This window comes from Esox lucius, chromosome 23 (genome assembly GCF_011004845.1).
Source record: "Esox lucius isolate fEsoLuc1 chromosome 23, fEsoLuc1.pri, whole genome shotgun sequence".
Lineage (NCBI taxonomy): Eukaryota > Metazoa > Chordata > Actinopteri > Esociformes > Esocidae > Esox > Esox lucius.
In genome coordinates this window covers 24,264,977-24,283,090 of record NC_047591.1, presented here as the reverse complement: position 1 = coordinate 24,283,090, position 18,114 = coordinate 24,264,977, and the positions used below count along the sequence as shown (strand labels likewise).

At 43.1% G+C, this 18,114-nt stretch overlaps 1 protein-coding gene across 1 annotated transcript in view; it reads left to right on the top strand.

Annotated features, from left to right (window-relative positions):
* The window catches only part of grin3a (glutamate receptor, ionotropic, N-methyl-D-aspartate 3A), a 31,702-nt gene that overhangs the window by 10,612 nt on the left and 2,976 nt on the right, over window positions 1-18,114 (top strand). Inside the window, exons 2-7 of the mRNA XM_034289948.1 lie at window positions 410-1,041; window positions 4,144-4,339; window positions 5,155-6,009; window positions 9,362-9,507; window positions 12,090-12,205; window positions 14,949-15,100. Of these exons, the coding sequence (XP_034145839.1) occupies window positions 410-1,041; window positions 4,144-4,339; window positions 5,155-6,009; window positions 9,362-9,507; window positions 12,090-12,205; window positions 14,949-15,100 (2,097 nt within the window). The remainder of the gene's footprint in view (window positions 1-409; window positions 1,042-4,143; window positions 4,340-5,154; window positions 6,010-9,361; window positions 9,508-12,089; window positions 12,206-14,948; window positions 15,101-18,114) is intronic.

Sequence of the window (18,114 nt, the reverse complement as noted above, 5' to 3'; positions counted from 1 at the left end):
TGTAGAGAAAGGAAGAGAATGAGCGATGTGGAAGAGCAATATCATGACTCATACATCTGCTGTAATAATATATGCTGAAAATAAACAAGTTTATGTCCAAGTCCATCAACTTATCTTGTGCCATGAAAAGTATACTGTATAAAAACATCAGTGATGACCTAGCCTCTTCTGACATCTGCAGCTGATATGGGTCTGGCTGTTGAGATAAGGAATGACCAAATAAGATGACTGAAACACTGATTAATGTCAACCGGTTATATTTTTTTCTATATATTTGACATAGTTATCACAAATGTTTCCATTTCTCTCTCCTTTTATCCCTCCTTGTCTCACTCTCTCCGTTTTCTGCTTTTTGCTCTTTTCATCCTTTACCACCTCTCTCTCCTCCCCCTTTTCTTTCTCCCTCCAGAATCCTCTACATTTCCAGATGTCCATGCTGAACCCAGCCTTGCCCCAAGTGGAGCTGCTCTACTCTCTGCTTGTGGTCAACAACTGGTATGACGTCAGCCTGCTGCTCTGTCAGGAGTGGAATGTTTCCAGCTTCCTGGTTCGTCTCCGTAACAACACCAAGTTCCACCTGGGTTCCGTGGTCAACATCAGTACCTCCTCTAACTCCCCACCCAACAGCTCAGCGTCCAAGTTCGACTTCCAGACATCCCTGCAGAGATACCTGGAGTCTCTTAAGGACTCAACATCCACGGTGGTCACGTTCGGCTGCGACATCCGGGACATCAGGAGGATCTTCAGCGTGGTGGCCAAGCTGGGCCTGATGCTGCCTGAATACCACTGGGTCCTGGGGGACACACAGGATGTGGAGGAGCTGAGGACTGAGGGGTTGCCGGCTGGTCTGTTGGCCCACGGCAGGATGGGGGCTCCCTCCCTGGATCATTATGTCCAGGACGGCCTGGAATTGGTGGCACGGGCTGTGGGTTTGGCTGCCCACCACTCCCCTGAGCTGGCCCTCATTCCCTCCACCACTAACTGCATGGCGGAACAGAGCAGCCAACACAGAAACATGACCTCAGGGACATTTCTGTCCAGGTAACGACGCAAACCCATGGACATTGTAGTCATTTACTAGACAAAAATAAACACTTCCAAAGCATTGTCAGCACCAACTACTTATCAACACTAATCATGCCGACTACTTATCAACACTAATCATGCCGACTACTTATCAACACTAATCATGCCGACTACTCATCAACACTAATCATGCTGACTACTCATCAACACTAATCATGCCGACTACTCATCAACACTAATCATGCCGACTACTCATCAACACTAATCATGCCGACTACTCATCAACACTAATCATGCTGACTACTTATCAACACTAATCATGCTGACTACTGATCAACACTAATCATGCCGACTACTCATCAACACTAATCATGCTGACTACTCATCAACACTAATCATGCCGACTACTTATCAACACTAATTCATGCCGACTACTTATCAACACTAATCATGCTGACTACTTATCAACACTAATCATGCTGACTACTCATCAACACTAATCATGCCGACTACTTATCAACACTAATCATGCTGACTACTGATCAACACTAATCATGCTGACTACTGATCAACACTAATCATGCCGACTACTTATCAACACTAATCATGCCGACTACTCATCAACACTAATCATGCCGACTACTCATCAACACTAATCATGCCGACTACTTATCAACACTAATCATGCCGACTACTCATCAACACTAATCATGCCGACTACTCATCAACACTAATCATGCCGACTACTCATCAACACTAATCATGCTGACTACTGATCAACACTAATCATGCTAACTACTTCTCAAAACTAATCATGCTAACTACTTCTCAACACTAATCATACTGACTACTTATCAACACTAATCATGCTGACTACTTCTCAACACTAATCATACTGACTACTTATCAACACTAATCATGCTGACTACTTCTCAACGCTGTCTAGAATGGGTGGATGGTGTAGTGACAGTATTTGAAGAGAATTTTGGGTGGTACACTGAATTTCTTTTGTGGTAAAGAGTAACTGCTTGACTACGTTGGTGGTGTTGATTTTCCATGAGAAGTTGGTGGTTATGTGAGCGCAGAGAACCTTGAAACTGCTGACCATCTCTACTGCTGTCTTGTTGATATGGATTGGAGTGTTTCCTTACTTCTAGTCAGCAGTCATCTTTTCTTTTGCTGACATTCAGGGAGAGGTTGTTCTCCTAGCACCACAATGCCAGTTTGCTCACCTCCATCCTGTAGTCTGACTCATCAGTGTTGGTAATCCTGCCTTCAGCCATGGTGTCATCTGCAAACTTGATGATTCAGTTGTTGTCGTGCAGAGTCACACAGCCGTGGCTGAACAGCAAGTAAAGAAGAGGGCTGAGGACACACCCCTGGGGTCCGAAGTGTTGAGTCAATGACCAGGAGGTGTTGTTGCTAATCCCCACATCCTGTAGTCTGCCTGTCAGAAGTTGTTTTTCTTTCTCCATGTCACCTATCTCTAGTACGAAAGTAGTTTACTACTTTTGACTGGAGCTCTAGATCTATGGGCAGAGCGCCCTAGTCAGAAGACCGAGAACTATTGTCCTTGGTTCACTAGGCCTGTGTGGTTCACTACAGTGGTAATTCAAAACTAAGGCCCTATCTATTAAGCAAACCTTGCAGTTCATTAATGTATAACAACTTGAAATGGAATCAACAAATGATGTTATTCTGCATGTTTATTATGTTTGAACCTGCGGTGACAGTTGAGCTTCTCGTTGTTGCAGAAACTCCATCTGATGGGCCCACAGCTCTGACTCCTGCATGTTACACTATGCCATTTCAGTTGGTTGAGATGCACATAGCTGCCACAACGTCAACAATGGCCAGGCCAACATAAATAATCCACGGTGACACTGAGCGGAGCTGAGTGGAATATGATTCAGAGACATGCAGCTGACTTGACTATGAGAACAGAGGCCCGTGTGACAGTTTGGACAGTGAGACAGACGGCCTCTGGGTGGTGTCTTGACATTCTGCCGCCACCGAGCCACGGTCCAGTGCTTCCTCTGTCGGTTCTGCGTGTGTCAGTGACCTGGGGGGAGAACCGTAGGATCCCTTGCTCCTGCCACTAGCACCCTGTTCTTTTCATAGTGCACTACCTTAGATCAGGGCACTCCAGGCCTAAAGTGTTGTACCACACTGTCAACAGGGTGCCATTTGGGACACCTTCCATCCCTGAAGCCAGCGGCCTTCTCTACACCTACCTGCCAGACTCCTCTCTTCTGCCTTCTGCAGTTTTTCATCCTGGCAGCTTTTGACCCTTGTCAGACTTCTTTCCTCCATGTGGTCTGAGGGGATATAAATGGCTGCAGCATTTAACACACACACACACACACACATACAAAACACACACCCACACTCAGCTGTACAGGGACCTGCCCCAAAAAGCACTGCTTGCCATAAAAAATAACTAATAAAAGCACATCTCGCCAAGGCATTAAAACAGTTGGTTTGCTCTAAAAGGTATTCTGCCTTAATATTGGGTGTATTAGCACACACACAACTGCTATAACCCCTGATATTTATGATCTTTATTATTCAGCCTAAGCTCAATAACAGATTTCATTACCTCTGGATGTTTATGTTTGACCACCAGTACACAGATAGACCTCCTCTGACCAAGCCCTGGTTCTATTCCAACCTGACCTGTCCTGTCCTGGCATCCCACCGAGCAAAAACCATTTGAAAGGCGTCTTTTCAATGTCCTTTGGTGTGTGGGAAGGTTCCACACCAACCTTTAAAAGAATAGCCCGATAATGAGCCTGTCTGTGCTGCTGATCTTCCCAGTAGCTGGGATGTGTTCACCAATGCAACTGCCTGGTGCAGCTGTTCAGTGAACAAGTCCTCAAGCAGCAAGTACAATATCATGAGGATTTTGAATCACCTGAGTAGGCTTATGTTCTGAACCCTGACCCCTGAAACCCCCTCAGGTTTCCGTTAAACACATTGTTTAAGTCTAGTAGGACAACTAATGATAACCCGGACAATAACCCCAACCGTAACCCCAACCGTAACCCCAACCGTAACCCCAACCGTAACCCTAACCGTAACCCCAACCGTAATGACAGCTGTCTCCTCCCCCTGCAGGTTTCTGTCCAACACGTCATTCGACGGTTTGAGTGGTTTCATCTCATCTCAGGAAGACACAGTGATCTCCTCAGAGAACCACCACTTCATCTGGAGCCTACAACACGACCCCATAGGAAACCCCATGTGGACCCGCCTGGGCCGATGGAAGCAGGGCCGGGTCATAATGGACTACGCTGCCTGGACCAACAAACAGGTTAGAGAGGCTGAGACAAGAGCAGAGAGTCAAGAGAGAGACAGGGGGATCGAGTGAGAGACAGAAAGGTGGTGTCTGTGTCTAAGACGCTGTCTGATCCTGAACAGATGGATGTAGTGATGCAAATGGATGGATGTAGTGATGCTAACAAATGGATGTAATGATGCAAATGGATGGATGTAGTGATGCTAACGGATGGATGTAGTAATGCAAATGGATGGATGTAGTGATGCTAACGGATGGATGTAGTAATGCAAATGGATGGATGTAGTGATGCAAATGGATGGATGTAGTGATGCTAACAAATGGATGTAATGATGCAAATGGATGGATGTAGTGATGCTAACAGATGGATGTAGTAATGCAAATGGATGGATGTAGTGATGCTAACGGATGGATGTAGTGATGCAAATGGATGGATGTAGTGATGCTACCGGATGGATGTAGTGATGCAAATGGATGGATGTAGTGATGCTAACGGATGGATGTAGTAAAGCTAACAGATGGATGTAGTGATGCTATTGATGCAACTTCATTGAATTTTAGTATGTTTGTATTGATGCTTAATTTTATCATTGACTGGCTGAATAAGTGATTGACTGATTATTGACTGATTGAGTATGACTTTAACTCAATTGAAATGTATATAATCCACTAAGGAGTGGCAGCAATAATATATTTTTGGAAGCCTTTAATTTCTCTACCTTAGAATTATATAATGTATATAAAATTATATAATATTTTAGCCCAGCACCGATAGATCACTAAGCTATTATTCTCACATATTACATGATATCTCTCTGTTCTGCCAGCAGGTGTCCCACCATGGTGGGGACTGGAGATACCCATCCAGGCTCCACCTCCGGGTGGTGACGCTAGTCGAGCATCCGTTTGTCTTCACCCGCGAGGTGGACGAGGACGGACTCTGCCCAGCGGGTCAGCTCTGTTTGGACCCGCTGACCAACAACACGGCCCAGTTGCAGTCCCTGTTCCTGCAGATGCAAGGCCCCAATGACAGCATCCCCATGGAGTACAAGAAGTGTTGCTATGGTTACTGCATTGACCTGCTGGAGAAGCTGGCGGAGGACATGGGCTTCCACTTTGACCTCTACATCGTGGGGGACGGAAAATATGGGGGTTTGAAGAATGGTCGCTGGACGGGGCTGGTGGGGGATCTCCTGAGTGGGGCTGCCCACCTGGCGGTCACATCCTTCAGCATCAATTCAGCCCGGAGCAGGGTCATAGACTTCACCTCCCCATTCTTCTCTACCTCGCTGGGCATCCTGGTTCGGACCCGGGACACAGCAGCTCCCATCGGGGCCTTCATGTGGCCGTTGCACTGGTCCATGTGGCTGGGGATCTTTGTTTCCCTCCACGTCACGGCCATATTCCTCACCATCTATGAGTGGAACAGCCCTTTTGGGATGACACCACGAGGCAGGAACAGAGACAAGGTGTTCTCTTTTTCCTCAGCGCTGAACGTCTGCTATGCCATCCTGTTTGGTCGGACGGCAGCGATAAAGCCTCCGAAGTGCTGGACGGGTCGTTTCCTCATGAACCTCTGGGCCATCTTCTGTCTGTTCTGCCTGTCTACATACACAGCCAACCTGGCCGCTGTCATGGTCGGGGAGAAGACCTTTGAGCAACTCTCAGGTATACACGATCCAAAGGTAGGAAAGAACACTCTGCTTATTACCTTGAATCAGGGTGGTGGGAGTTGAGCTGGGGCTGGGAGCGGAGCTGGGGCTGGGAGCGGAGCTGGGGCTGGGAGCGGAGCTGAGGCTGGGAGCAGAGCTTGGCACGGAACTGGGGATGGGAGCGGAGCTGGTTGCGGAACTGTTGCTGGGAGCGGAGCTGGGAGAAGAGCTGGGGCTGGGAGTGGAGCTGGGAGAAGAGCTGGGGCTGGGAGTGGAGCAGGGAGAAGAGCTGGGGCTGGGAGTGGAGCCCGGGAGAAGAGCTGGGGTTGGGAGTGGAGCTGGGAGAAGAGCTGGGTCTGGGAGTGGAGCAGGGAGAAGAGCTGGGGCTGGGAGTGGAGCCGGGAGAAGAGCTGGGGTTGGGAGTGGAGCTGGGAGAAGAGCTGGGTCTGGGAGTGGAGCAGGGAGAAGAGCTGGGGTTGGGAGTGGAGCCGGGAGAAGAGCTCGGAGCGGAGCTGGGGCTGGGAGTGGAGCAGGGGTAGGATCTTTGGGTGGAACTGAGGCTGAGAGTGAAGTTTGGGGCTGAGGTTAGGCTTTGGGGCTGAGGGTTAGGCCTTGGGGCTGAGACTAGGACTAGGCCTTGGGGCTAGGTTTTGGGCTATTAAAATAGAAAGTAGTTTAAGTCAAAAGAAAATAGTTGGAAGGAGTGCGTTTAGCTAGAGGATGTTATAGGAGTTATGGAGCGTTGGTGTTTAAAGTACAGTATCATCACAATAGATCACAGTCAGAAGTAGCCTGGGGCTTCCAGCAGTCTACCCTCTGCCTCCAGAATGTGTAATATGTAGCAGTGTGATCTTGGGTTCATTCTTGTGTTTCCTGATGTCAACCACTGCCTGTTATAAAATACAACCTTAGCGTTACAAGATGATTTAAATAATATAACTACTAGGTTCATTCTGTTCAGAACAGCCCAGAGTTTACAAATTGTTCTGGGTTTGAATGGCTGTCAGTCAAAACACATACAGAGCTGTACAGATCCTAAAGCCTGACACCATGTCTGGCATGTTACTGTACACACACTTATCACTGACACCATGTCTGGCATGTTACTGTACACACACTGATCACTGACACCATGTCTGGCATGTTACTGTACACACACTGATCACTGACACCATGTCTGGCATGTTACTGTACACACACTGATCACTGACACCATGACTGGCATGTTAAAATGTTTAACTTAAGATCACTCTGAATGACATTCCATGAGCGTAGGACCAAATATTCAAAAGCAGGCCCGCGGTATCTCCAGCACTGTCCAGCCTTTGGAGCATGTTTGGTAACTACTGTTCTTCCAACATATTGCATCTACTAGATGGTTAGGCATTTTTTGCATGACATCAACCAATGTCTAGCCCTTCTAGAGGTCAATGACAACTGAAGTATATAAATAACAGTGATGTGTGCACCAGTGAAGTATATAAAAGACAGTGATGTATGACCCAGTGAAGTGTATATTATAGACAGTGATGTGTGTACTAGTGAAGTATATACAGTGGATGTAAAAAGTCTGCACACCCCTGCCAGGTTCTTGTGATATAAAAGAATTAGACAAAGATAAATCATGTCAGAACTTTTTCCAACTTTAATGTGACCTATAACGTGAACAAATCAATTGAAAAACAAACTGAAATCTTTTAGATTTTTTTTTAAATAAAACTCACAAAAACCTGGCTGCATAAATGTGCACCTTTGTGCAGCTTTGTTGAAGCACCTTTTGATGTTATTACAGTACTCAGACTTTTTGGGTAGGAGTCTATTAGCATGGCACATCTTGAAGTGTCAATATTTGCCCACTCTTATTTGCAAAATCAATCCAAATCTGTCAGATTGTGAGGACATCTCCTGTGCATAGCCCTCTTCAGATCACCCCACAGATGTTCAAATGGATTCAGGTCTGGGCTCTGGCTGGGCCATTCCAAAACGTTAATCTTCTTCTGGTGAAGCCATGCTTCATCTTCAGCTTTCGAACGGACGCCTGAAGGTTTTGTGCCAAAATTGCCTGGTATTTGGAACTGTTCATAATTCCCTCCACCCTGACTAAGGCCATGGTTCTAGCTGAAGAAAACAGCCCCAAAGCATGATGCTGCCACCACCATGCTTCACTGTGGGTATGGTGTTCTTTGGGTGATGTGGAGTGTTGTTTTTGCGTCAAACATACCTTTTGGAATTATGTCCAAAAGTTCAACCTTGGTTTCATCAGACCATAACACATTTTCCCACGTGCTTTTGGGAGACTTGATGTATGTTTTTGTAAACTTCAGCCGGGCATGGATGTTTTTCTTTGTAAGAAAAGGCTTCCGTCTTGCCACCCTCTCCCATAGCCCATTCATATGAAGAATACAGGTGATTGTTGTCACATGTAGCACAGCCAGTACTTGGCATGTACTGGCTGTGTGCTACATGTGAGTGAAGTTCTTTTTGATGTTGCTGTAGGCCTCATGGAAGCCTCCCTGACCAGTTTTCTTCTCATCTTTTTATCAGTTTTTAAGGGATGTCCAGTTCTTGGTAATGTCTCTGTTGTACCATATTTTCTCTACTTGATGATGACTGTCTTCACTGTGTTCCATTGTATATCTAATGCTTAGGAAATTATTTTGTACCCTTCTCCTGACTGATATCTTTCAACAATGAAATCCCTCTGATGCTTTGGAAGCTCTCTGCGGACCATGGGATTTTCTCTGAGATGCAACTAAGAAAATGTCAGGAAAATCCTACTAGAATAGCAGAATTTTATTTGTGATTAATCAGATTCACTTTCAATGATGGCAGGTGTGTAATGACTTCTATTTATCTAGTTTGAATGTGATTGGTTAATTCTGAACACAGCCACATCCCCAGTTATAAGAGGGTGTGCACACTTATTCAACCAGGTTATTGTAAGGTTTTTATTTTTCATCCTTGAAGATTTCTGTTAGTTTTTCAATTGAATTGTTCACATTATAGGTCACAATAAAAGTGAAAAAAGTTCTGACATAATTTATCTTTGTCTCATTCTTTTACATCACAATAACCTGGAATTTTAACAGGGGTGTGTAGACTTTTCATTTGCACTGTAAAAGACAGTGATATGTGCACCAGTAATAAAACACACGGCCGAATGATTAACTGCATCCAGATATTTGAGGGCAGATGCTGAGGCATGTATATACAGTATATCACCATAATCTAGAACTCATTTGGAGCCTCAAGTAGTTTCTGGTTCTATGAGAGAATGAAACCCAGACGTGTTTAGAGGCTCCAGGGCTGGGGTTTTGCACCCGCAGGTTAGCGGTGACGTAGATACAGGAGCTCAGTAACAGCTCTGTATTTTCTCCTCTTTCAGCTTCATCATCCGTCACAGGGGTTTCGCTTTGCAACGGTGCGGGAGAGCAGTGCTGAGGACTACCTGAAAAAAAGCTTTCCGGAGATGCACGAATACATGAGGCGATACAACGTGCCGGCAACTCCAGACGGGATAGAACATCTGAAGTGAGTTGTAATCACATTTACAATCCCCACTCGCGCTGCTTCCCAGGATTATTCATGAATTCAGGATTATGGAGACTTTACAACTTAATGTTTCAGAATTTTAGATTAGGGAGACTTCATGTCAGAAAGTTCCACTCAAAATACTCAAACACAGTGATTCTCATTTAACATTAGAACAAAGCTAAAACATTCCACTGACTGTTGCACTTGGAAACTTAAATCCCAAATAGTGCCCAGAGCTGTATTTTGACCTTTTATTTTTACATCTAACATTAATTCTCTCCTGTCAAACTAAAGAGCACTTTGGACCACTAGGACAGTATAGCAAATATTTTCCATGTAAATCTGTTATGTTGCTACAGTAGCTATTATTAAATGATTGGAGAGTACCCCCCGGGTACTATTACTAATACTCAACATGTTTGGAGAATACCCCCCGGGTAATATTACTAATACTCAACATGTTTGGAGAGTACCCCCCGGGTAATATTACTAATACTCAACATGTTTGGAGAGTACCCCCCGGATACTATTACTAATACTCAACATGTTTGGAGAATACCCCCCGGGTAATATTACTAATACTCAACATGTTTGGAGAGTACCCCCCGGGTAATATTACTAATACTCAACATGTTTGGAGAGTACCCCCCGGGTACTATTACTAAAACTCAACATGATTGGCGAATACCCCCTGGGTAATATTACTAATACTCAACATGTTTGGAGAGTACCCCCCGGGTAATATTACTAATATTCAACATGATTGGCGAATACCCCCCGGGTAATATTACTAAAACTCAAATCAATCAAATCAAATCATCAAATCAAATCAAAATTTATTTATAAAGCGCTTTTTACAACAGCAGTTGTCACAAAGTGCTTTACAGAGACACCCGGCCTTAAACCCCAAGGAGCAAACAACAGTAGTGTTGAATTTCAGTGGCTAGGAAAAACTCCCTAAGAAGGTCGAATTTTAGGAAGAAACCTAGAGAGGACCCAGGCTCAGAGGGGTGACCAGTCCTCTTCTGGCTGTGCCGGTGAGATATTAAGAGTCCAATTGGAATAATAAATACATTTCTCTTGGCTAAATCCAGAGTATATTCGATTTTAGACTAGGTCAGAAGTATGACCAGGTGGACAAGGACAGGAACAGCAACGGTCCCCCCAAACCAGGTAATCCGCAGGTGTGGACCAGGACCTCATCTCCTTCTAAAATTTAAAATTGGAGGAAACTGAGAAAAGTTAGTAGTACATGTTTGGAGAGTACCCCCCGGGTACTATTACTAAAACTCAACATGATTGGCGAAAACCCCCCGGGTAATATTACTAATACTCAACATGTTTGGAGAGTACCCCCTGGGTACTATTATTAATACTCAGCATGACTGGAAAGTAGCCCCCAGGTACACTCCAAACATGAGCATTAGTGTTCCTGGCCATAATCTGCTTCTCCAACGTCACTCATTTGTATATGATATTTGTGCTGTTGACTGGAGACCAGTCTTGGAATTCTACTTGATAAATACTTTGAAATACTTTGAGTACCTTAATACTAGATGGTGTGTGTGTGGACTGCTGGGTCTTTTCTATTGGGTTATTAAACCCGGCCAGCTTAAACAGGCACAGATAAAGCATTTGAAACCTGCTGGAGATGCAGGATATCTAGTCACTGTGTGCCCTTTTTCATCTTGTCCAACATTAGCTACTCAAATTGAAACTGTCTCAACCTCAGCTACCCAATCTGGAAGTGTTTCTCAAGTCATCACATCTTCTGTGGAGCAAAGCAGAACCCAGTTACTAGAGCTTAGAGCTGTAGGTTAGGTGATGAAATACACCGTATCTACCTCTCTGTGTGAGAGGAGAGGAAAGGGAAGGGGATTAGATTATGCCTAAAGACTGGCACCTACTTTCATTTGATAAGATCCATCTGGAATTAATTTTGATTAGCATACTGAATCTGCTTGTCTGAGTTTCAAGATGTGCCATGCTAATAGACTCCTACCCAAAGAGTTTTTCCTCCCACATCTTCACTATCTACTATATCCAACTATTTATATATATATATATATATATATATATATATATATATATATATTTATATATATACACACATTGAATGATAAACGATAAATTGAATGATATGTATTAGCACACATCAAATGAATTTGGGATTAACATGTGGGTACCTGGAATTTGATTAAATGAATACTACTTTAATTGTTTCTCAAAAATGATCATGATTGTGTATCATAAAATGTGCTTTGTCATATATTTCATGTGACTTGTTTTCCACAAACAACTGCAAGAGGCAACGTTCCTTCTACATTTCTTCATCACATTGTGAACAAGCACCGTTGTCGTGGAAACAGCTTTGATATGAATCAGCTGTTGTACAACATTCCAAAAAAGCACTAGTTTTTGTCTTGGCCGCGGTGTCCTAGGAGACGCTTAACGGGGGAGGGGATTGTGGGAGAGGGGAGGGTGATGGGGAGGGAGAGACGTTGATTATGGATGTTTCTGTATAGGGCTTTACAATGGTAAGTGCAATTTATTCCGTAGCTTAACTTTTGTCTTTTCAGACATGATCCTCAGCAACTTGATGCGTTCATCATGGACAAGGCCCTTCTAGACTATGAAGTGTCCATAGATGCAGAATGCAAGACACTGACTGTGGGGAAACCATTTGCAATTGAAGGCAAGTATATACCTGATATGTCTGTTTGGATGATAATATATCTGCCAAGCGCTAAAAGGCATCCTAATAAATACTAATACAAACCCGATTCCAAAAAAGTTGGGACACTGTACAATTGTGAATAAAAACAGAATGCAATGATTTGGAAGTTTCAAATTTCAATATGTTATTCAGAATACAACATAGATGACATATCAACTGCTTAAACTGAGAAAATTTATCACTTTAAGGGAAAATAAGTTGATTTTAAATTTCATGGCATCAACACATCTCAAAAAAGTTGGGACAAGGCCATGTGTGGCATCCCCTCTTCTTTTTATAACAGACTGCAAACGTCTGGGGACTGAGGAGACAAGTTGCTCTAGTTTATGAATAGGAATGTTGTCCCATTCTTCTAGTTGCTCAACTGTCTTAGGTCTTCTTTGTCGCACCTTCCTCTTTATGGGTGAAAGATCTGGACTGCAGGCTGGCCATTTCAGTACCCGGATCCTTCTTCTATGCAGCCATGACATTGTAATTGATGCAGTATGTGGTCTGGCATTGTCATGTTGGAAAATGCAAGGTCTTCCCTGAAAGAGACGATGTCTGGATGGGAGCATATGTTGTTCTAGAACTTGGATATAACTGTCAGCCTTGATGGTGCTTTTCCAGATGTGTAGGCTGCCCATGCCACATGCACTCATGCAATCCCATACCATCAAAGATACAGGCTTCTGAACTGAGCGCTGAACTTTTCCAGCCTCTTATTGCTAACTGTCCCAACTTTTTTGGAATGTGTAGCTCTCATGAAATCCAAAATGAGCCAATATTTGGCATGACATTACAAAATGTCTCACTTTCAACATTCGATATGTTATCTATATTCTATTGTGAATTAAATATAAGTTTATGAGATTTGTAAATTATTCCATTCCTTTTTTACTCACAATTTGTAGTGTCCCAACTTTTTTGGAATCAGGTTTGTACAAATTCTATAATTAAACGATTAAAATAATTCTTTAACCACCATTTAGTAGTGATGGGACGCTTGAAGCGACGCTTCGGTACCTTCCTCGAGATTTTCTAGCGAGACACGTCAAAACCAAGCTTCGGTACCCGTTTCAGATAAAAGAAAATGGCCCTTAGATTATGTATGAAGCTTTGTTTCTGCCCTGTATTGCATGCTTTGCTCGCTTTTGGTTTCGAGTTCAGTTTGAGTATACAGCTCCGGAAACAATGAAGAGACCACTGCAACTTTTTCTTTCCTTTCCAAAAAAGTCGACAAGGAAGGTTTGAGTGAAGGTTAAAATTAAGAGACCGCAGCAAATTGAACGCTTCTGTTCCTCACTCAAAATCTTCCTTTTCAACTTTTTTGGAAAGGAAAGAAAAAGGTGGAGTTGTCTCTTAATTATTCCCGTAGCTGTATAAGGAAGTGTAAAGCTGTTCATTTTTGAGAGTGGGCGAAAGTTGTTTGATGACTGAATAGAGATTTTGTTACTTTTGAGAATTTTGGAATGGACCCATCTAGACATTTCTTTTTGGTCCTAAATAAAAAGTAGTAAGATATGTCTGTGTAACAAAAGGACTGTTCTTCCCTCACTGTCCAGTTACAAAAGCTCAGTTGCCAGTTCGAAACACATGTAAAAGCTCACAAAAATGTTGTCTCTATTTCTTTACTCACTGATTAAATGTGCACTTTTACATTCCGTACCTATTACTTATGCAAATAAAAACAAACATTTAGGAAAAAATAAGAATACTCAAATTAACTGTGAACAAACTTTTGTAAAAAACAAAAAAACATTTTAGCCTATAGTTATATTAACTATATTGAATTTGCATTGTGAGTGATGTGACTGATATGAGTCCTTGAAGTGGATGACTGAAGCTTCCGTTGAGTCAATGTAACGTAATTGTGGTCATTATTATTTGACCTGCTATTAATGATTTCAACCAGCAGATGCCCTCAGTGAGCGCCTTCTAGACGAGGCATCAGGAAATGAGCCTTTTAGCGAAGCAATGTGCTGGAAAGCCTCATCGATTCAACAAGGCCTCGTTGAGCCATCGCTACCATTTAGGGCAGGGGTGTCAAACCGGTTCCACGGAGGGCCGAGTGTATGCTGGTTTTTGGTTTTTCCTTTGGTGTCCAACTGAGACCAAATAGAACCAGGTGAAGGAAGATCTTAACAATTTATTGACCTTGTTAGAAATCGGCGGTTTCGTATAGTGGTCAAATAATGTAGAACCCGTATCAAATTGAGGGAGAAGTTTGCTCAAGTTTATTGGAAAATTGCAGCACAGATGTCATTCGGTGAACGTTCCATTATCTTCTCACTGTAAAGATAGTTGCCAGCTAACATATACATAAAGGGTGTTTCTACCTAGCACAGATCATGTTTCTAGAAGTCAACCCTCATGCCAGATGGCCATTGTAAAAATTCCTATGGTCATTAGAGTGCAACCTACAGAGAGATAATCTAAACAGAGATGTTTCTGTTGTTCTCATTATCTAGGCACATTCACTTCCAATGAAACATACATTCATATTGTAATTGTTAATGCTCAGATTCCACAACCTCATTATCCAATCAAGCACAAGCGAAAACCTGCAGACACTCAGGCCTTCTTGGAACCGGTTTGACACCTCTGATTTAGGGGAACCAGACAAGGAGGCTCTCTGTCACTGCTTGTTTTTACGCTATAGAGTTTCCGGTGTCCTTCAGTCCCTCTTTCCAGACTTTGAGTGTGACTGGTGTGTTCCCAGGTTATGGTATCGGGTTGCGTCAGAACTCTCCCCTGACTTCTAACATCTCAGAGCTGGTGAGCCAGTACAAGTCAGACGGCTTCATGGACATGCTGCATGACAAGTGGTACAAGGTGGTTCCCTGTGGCAAACGGAGCTTTGCCGTCACTGAGGTAACCTCCTATTGTAAATCACAATGCTTTAACAATTACCACAACACTTAATCATGCCCTCTGCTTCCGCAGCAACGGCCTAACAAGGAGTAGGGACCGCTCCAATCCTTTTTGGAATTTTGCCATACGAGTCTAATTGTGTAGGAGGATACTGCATCTTTTGTCAAGAAGAAAACCTTCCAGTTCTTTGAGGGATAAACGATGTGGAAGTCTTTACCCTCTGAGCTCCAGAACTTGACATAAAGTCTCAGTTATGTTCAGATCTGGTGACTGAGGAGGCCAGTGAAAGTGTCTGACATCATCCTGGTGTTCGTAAAACCTCTGTTGAATTCATTTAGTAGTGTGTTTGGGGGGCGTTATCATCCGGGAGTGCTGTAATCATGAGGGAACAGTGTTTGCACCATAGGGTGTTTCTGGTCCTGTGAAAGGGCCACATTCTGAGGCCATTATACAACCAAGCAGAGAAATCATGGGACAAAATGACCCCCACAAGATGGCTGCCCATTACCTTTATTGATCCCCCAGCATGCAGTTGGCAGCAGACATTGTGGACTAAAGGCATCCTTTGGCTTTCTCCAGAGATAAACCGATCCAGACTGTGTTTGTTTACTTACACTTACTTCAAAGTTCAGGAAATAGTGTGACAGATGACTCATCAGACCAGATTACTTTTTACCATTTCTCAGGGGTCCAGATTTTGTGCTTCTTAAACAAAGTAATGCATGTTTGTGTATGCCTTGGACACAACCGATTTCCGAAGGGCGACCCTGCAATACATTTCAGTTTTGTGAAGCTCACAACACAGTTTTTCTCAAGACTGGGTCATACAGGTGCTGATTCCATTCTGTGGTCATTTTTTAAGCTGTGCTATTTTTTTCCTTTTACATCTGCTGCTTCATTTGTAATTGTTATTTAATCACTTCAAAGTAACTGTCCTTTTTCATGAGATGTTCCCTGTGTCTTTATATATGTGTGCCTATATACAGTGGGGCAAAAAAGTATTTAGTCAGCCACCAATTGTGCAAGTTCTCCCACTTAAAAAGATGAGAGAGGCCATCATAGGTACACTTCCACTATGAGAGACAAAATGAGATTTTTTTTTCCAGAAACTCACATTGTAACTTCTTCTTTAAGAGGCTCCTCTGTCCTCCAATAATAACCTGTATTAATGGCACCTGTTTGAACTTGTTATCAGTATAAAAGACACCTGTCCACAACCTCAAACAGTCACACTCCAAACTCCACTATGGCCAAGACCAAAGAGCCGTCAAAGGACACCAGAAACTAAATTGTAGACCTGCACCAGGGTGGGCACACTGAATCTGCAGTAGGTAAGCAGCTTGGTGTGAAGAAATCAACTGTGGGAGCAATTATAAGAAAACAGAAGACATACAAGACCACTGATAATCTCCCTCAATCCAGGGCTCCACGCAGGATATCACCCCGTGGAGTCAAAATGATCACAAGAACGGTGAGGAAAAATCCCAGAACCACACAGGGGGCCTAGTGAATGACCTGCAGAGAGCTGGGACCAAAGTAACAAAGGCTACCATCAGTAACACACTATGCCGCCAGGGACTCAAATCCTGCAGTGCCAGACGTGTCCCCCTGCTTAAGCCAGTACATGTCCAGGCCCGTCTGAGGTTTGCTAGAGAGCATTTGGATGGTCCAGAAGAGGATTGGGAGAATGTCATATGGTCAGATGAAACCAAAATATAACTTTTTGGTAAAAACTCAACTCGTCGTGTTTGGAGGAGAAAGAATGCTGAGTTGCATCCAAAGAACACCATACCTACTATGAAGCATGAGGGTGGAAACATCATGCTTTGGGGCTGTTTTTCTGCAAAGGGACCAGGACGACTGATCCGTGTAAAGGAAAGAATGAATGGGGCCATGTATCGGGAGATTTTGAGTGAAAACCTCCTTCCATCAGCAAGGGCATTGAAGATGAAGCATGGCTGGGTCTTTCAGCATGACAATGATCCCAAACACACCGCCCGGGCAACGAAGGAGTGGCTTCGTAAGAAGCATTTTAAGGTCCTGGAGTGGCCTAGCCAGTCACTAGATCTCAAACCCATAGAAAATCTTTGGAGGGAGTTGAAAGTCCTTGTTGTCCAGCGACAGCCCCAAAACATCACTGCTCTAGAGGAGATCTGCATGGAGGATTGGGCCAAAATACCAGCAACAATGTGTGAAAACCTTGTGAAGACTTACAGAAAACGTTTGACCTCTGTCATTGCCAACAAAGGGTATATAACAAAGTATTGAGATTAACTTTTGTTATTGACCAAATACTTATTTTCCACCATAATTTACCAATAAATTCATAAAAAATCCTACAATGTGATTTTCTGGATTTCTTTTTCTAATTTTGTCTCTCATAGTTGAAGTGTACCTATGATGAAAATTACAGGCTTATCTCATCTTTTTAAGTGGGAAATTTGCACAATTGGTGGCTGACTAAATACTTTTTGCCCCACTGTATGTGTGTGTGTGTGTGTATATATATATATATACACACACACACACACAGTGAGGAGAACAAGTATTTGATACACTGCCGATTTTGCAGGTTTTCCCACTTACAAAGAATGTAGAGGTCTGTCATGTAGAGGTCTGTCATAGGTGCTCTTCAATTGTTAGTGACAGAATCTAAAACAAAAATCCAGAAAATCCCATTGAATGATTTTTAAATAATTAATCTGCATTTTATTGCATACCATAAGTTACAGACTTCTAAATGCTTTCTAAGTGGGAAAACCTGCAAAATCGGCAGTGTATCAAATACTTGTTCTCCCCACTGTATATCTCTATCTATCTCTGTTGTCATCTTTCTCCATCTATCTCTATCTATCTCTGTCTCTGTCGTCATCTTTCTCCATCTATCTCCATCTATCTCGATCCTCCTCAGCCCGTATCTATATCTATCCTTATCCATATCTATCTTTATCCATTTCAATATTTTTTTTTTTTATCAATTTCTATATAGTTGATAAGTTAATTAATTGAATGTG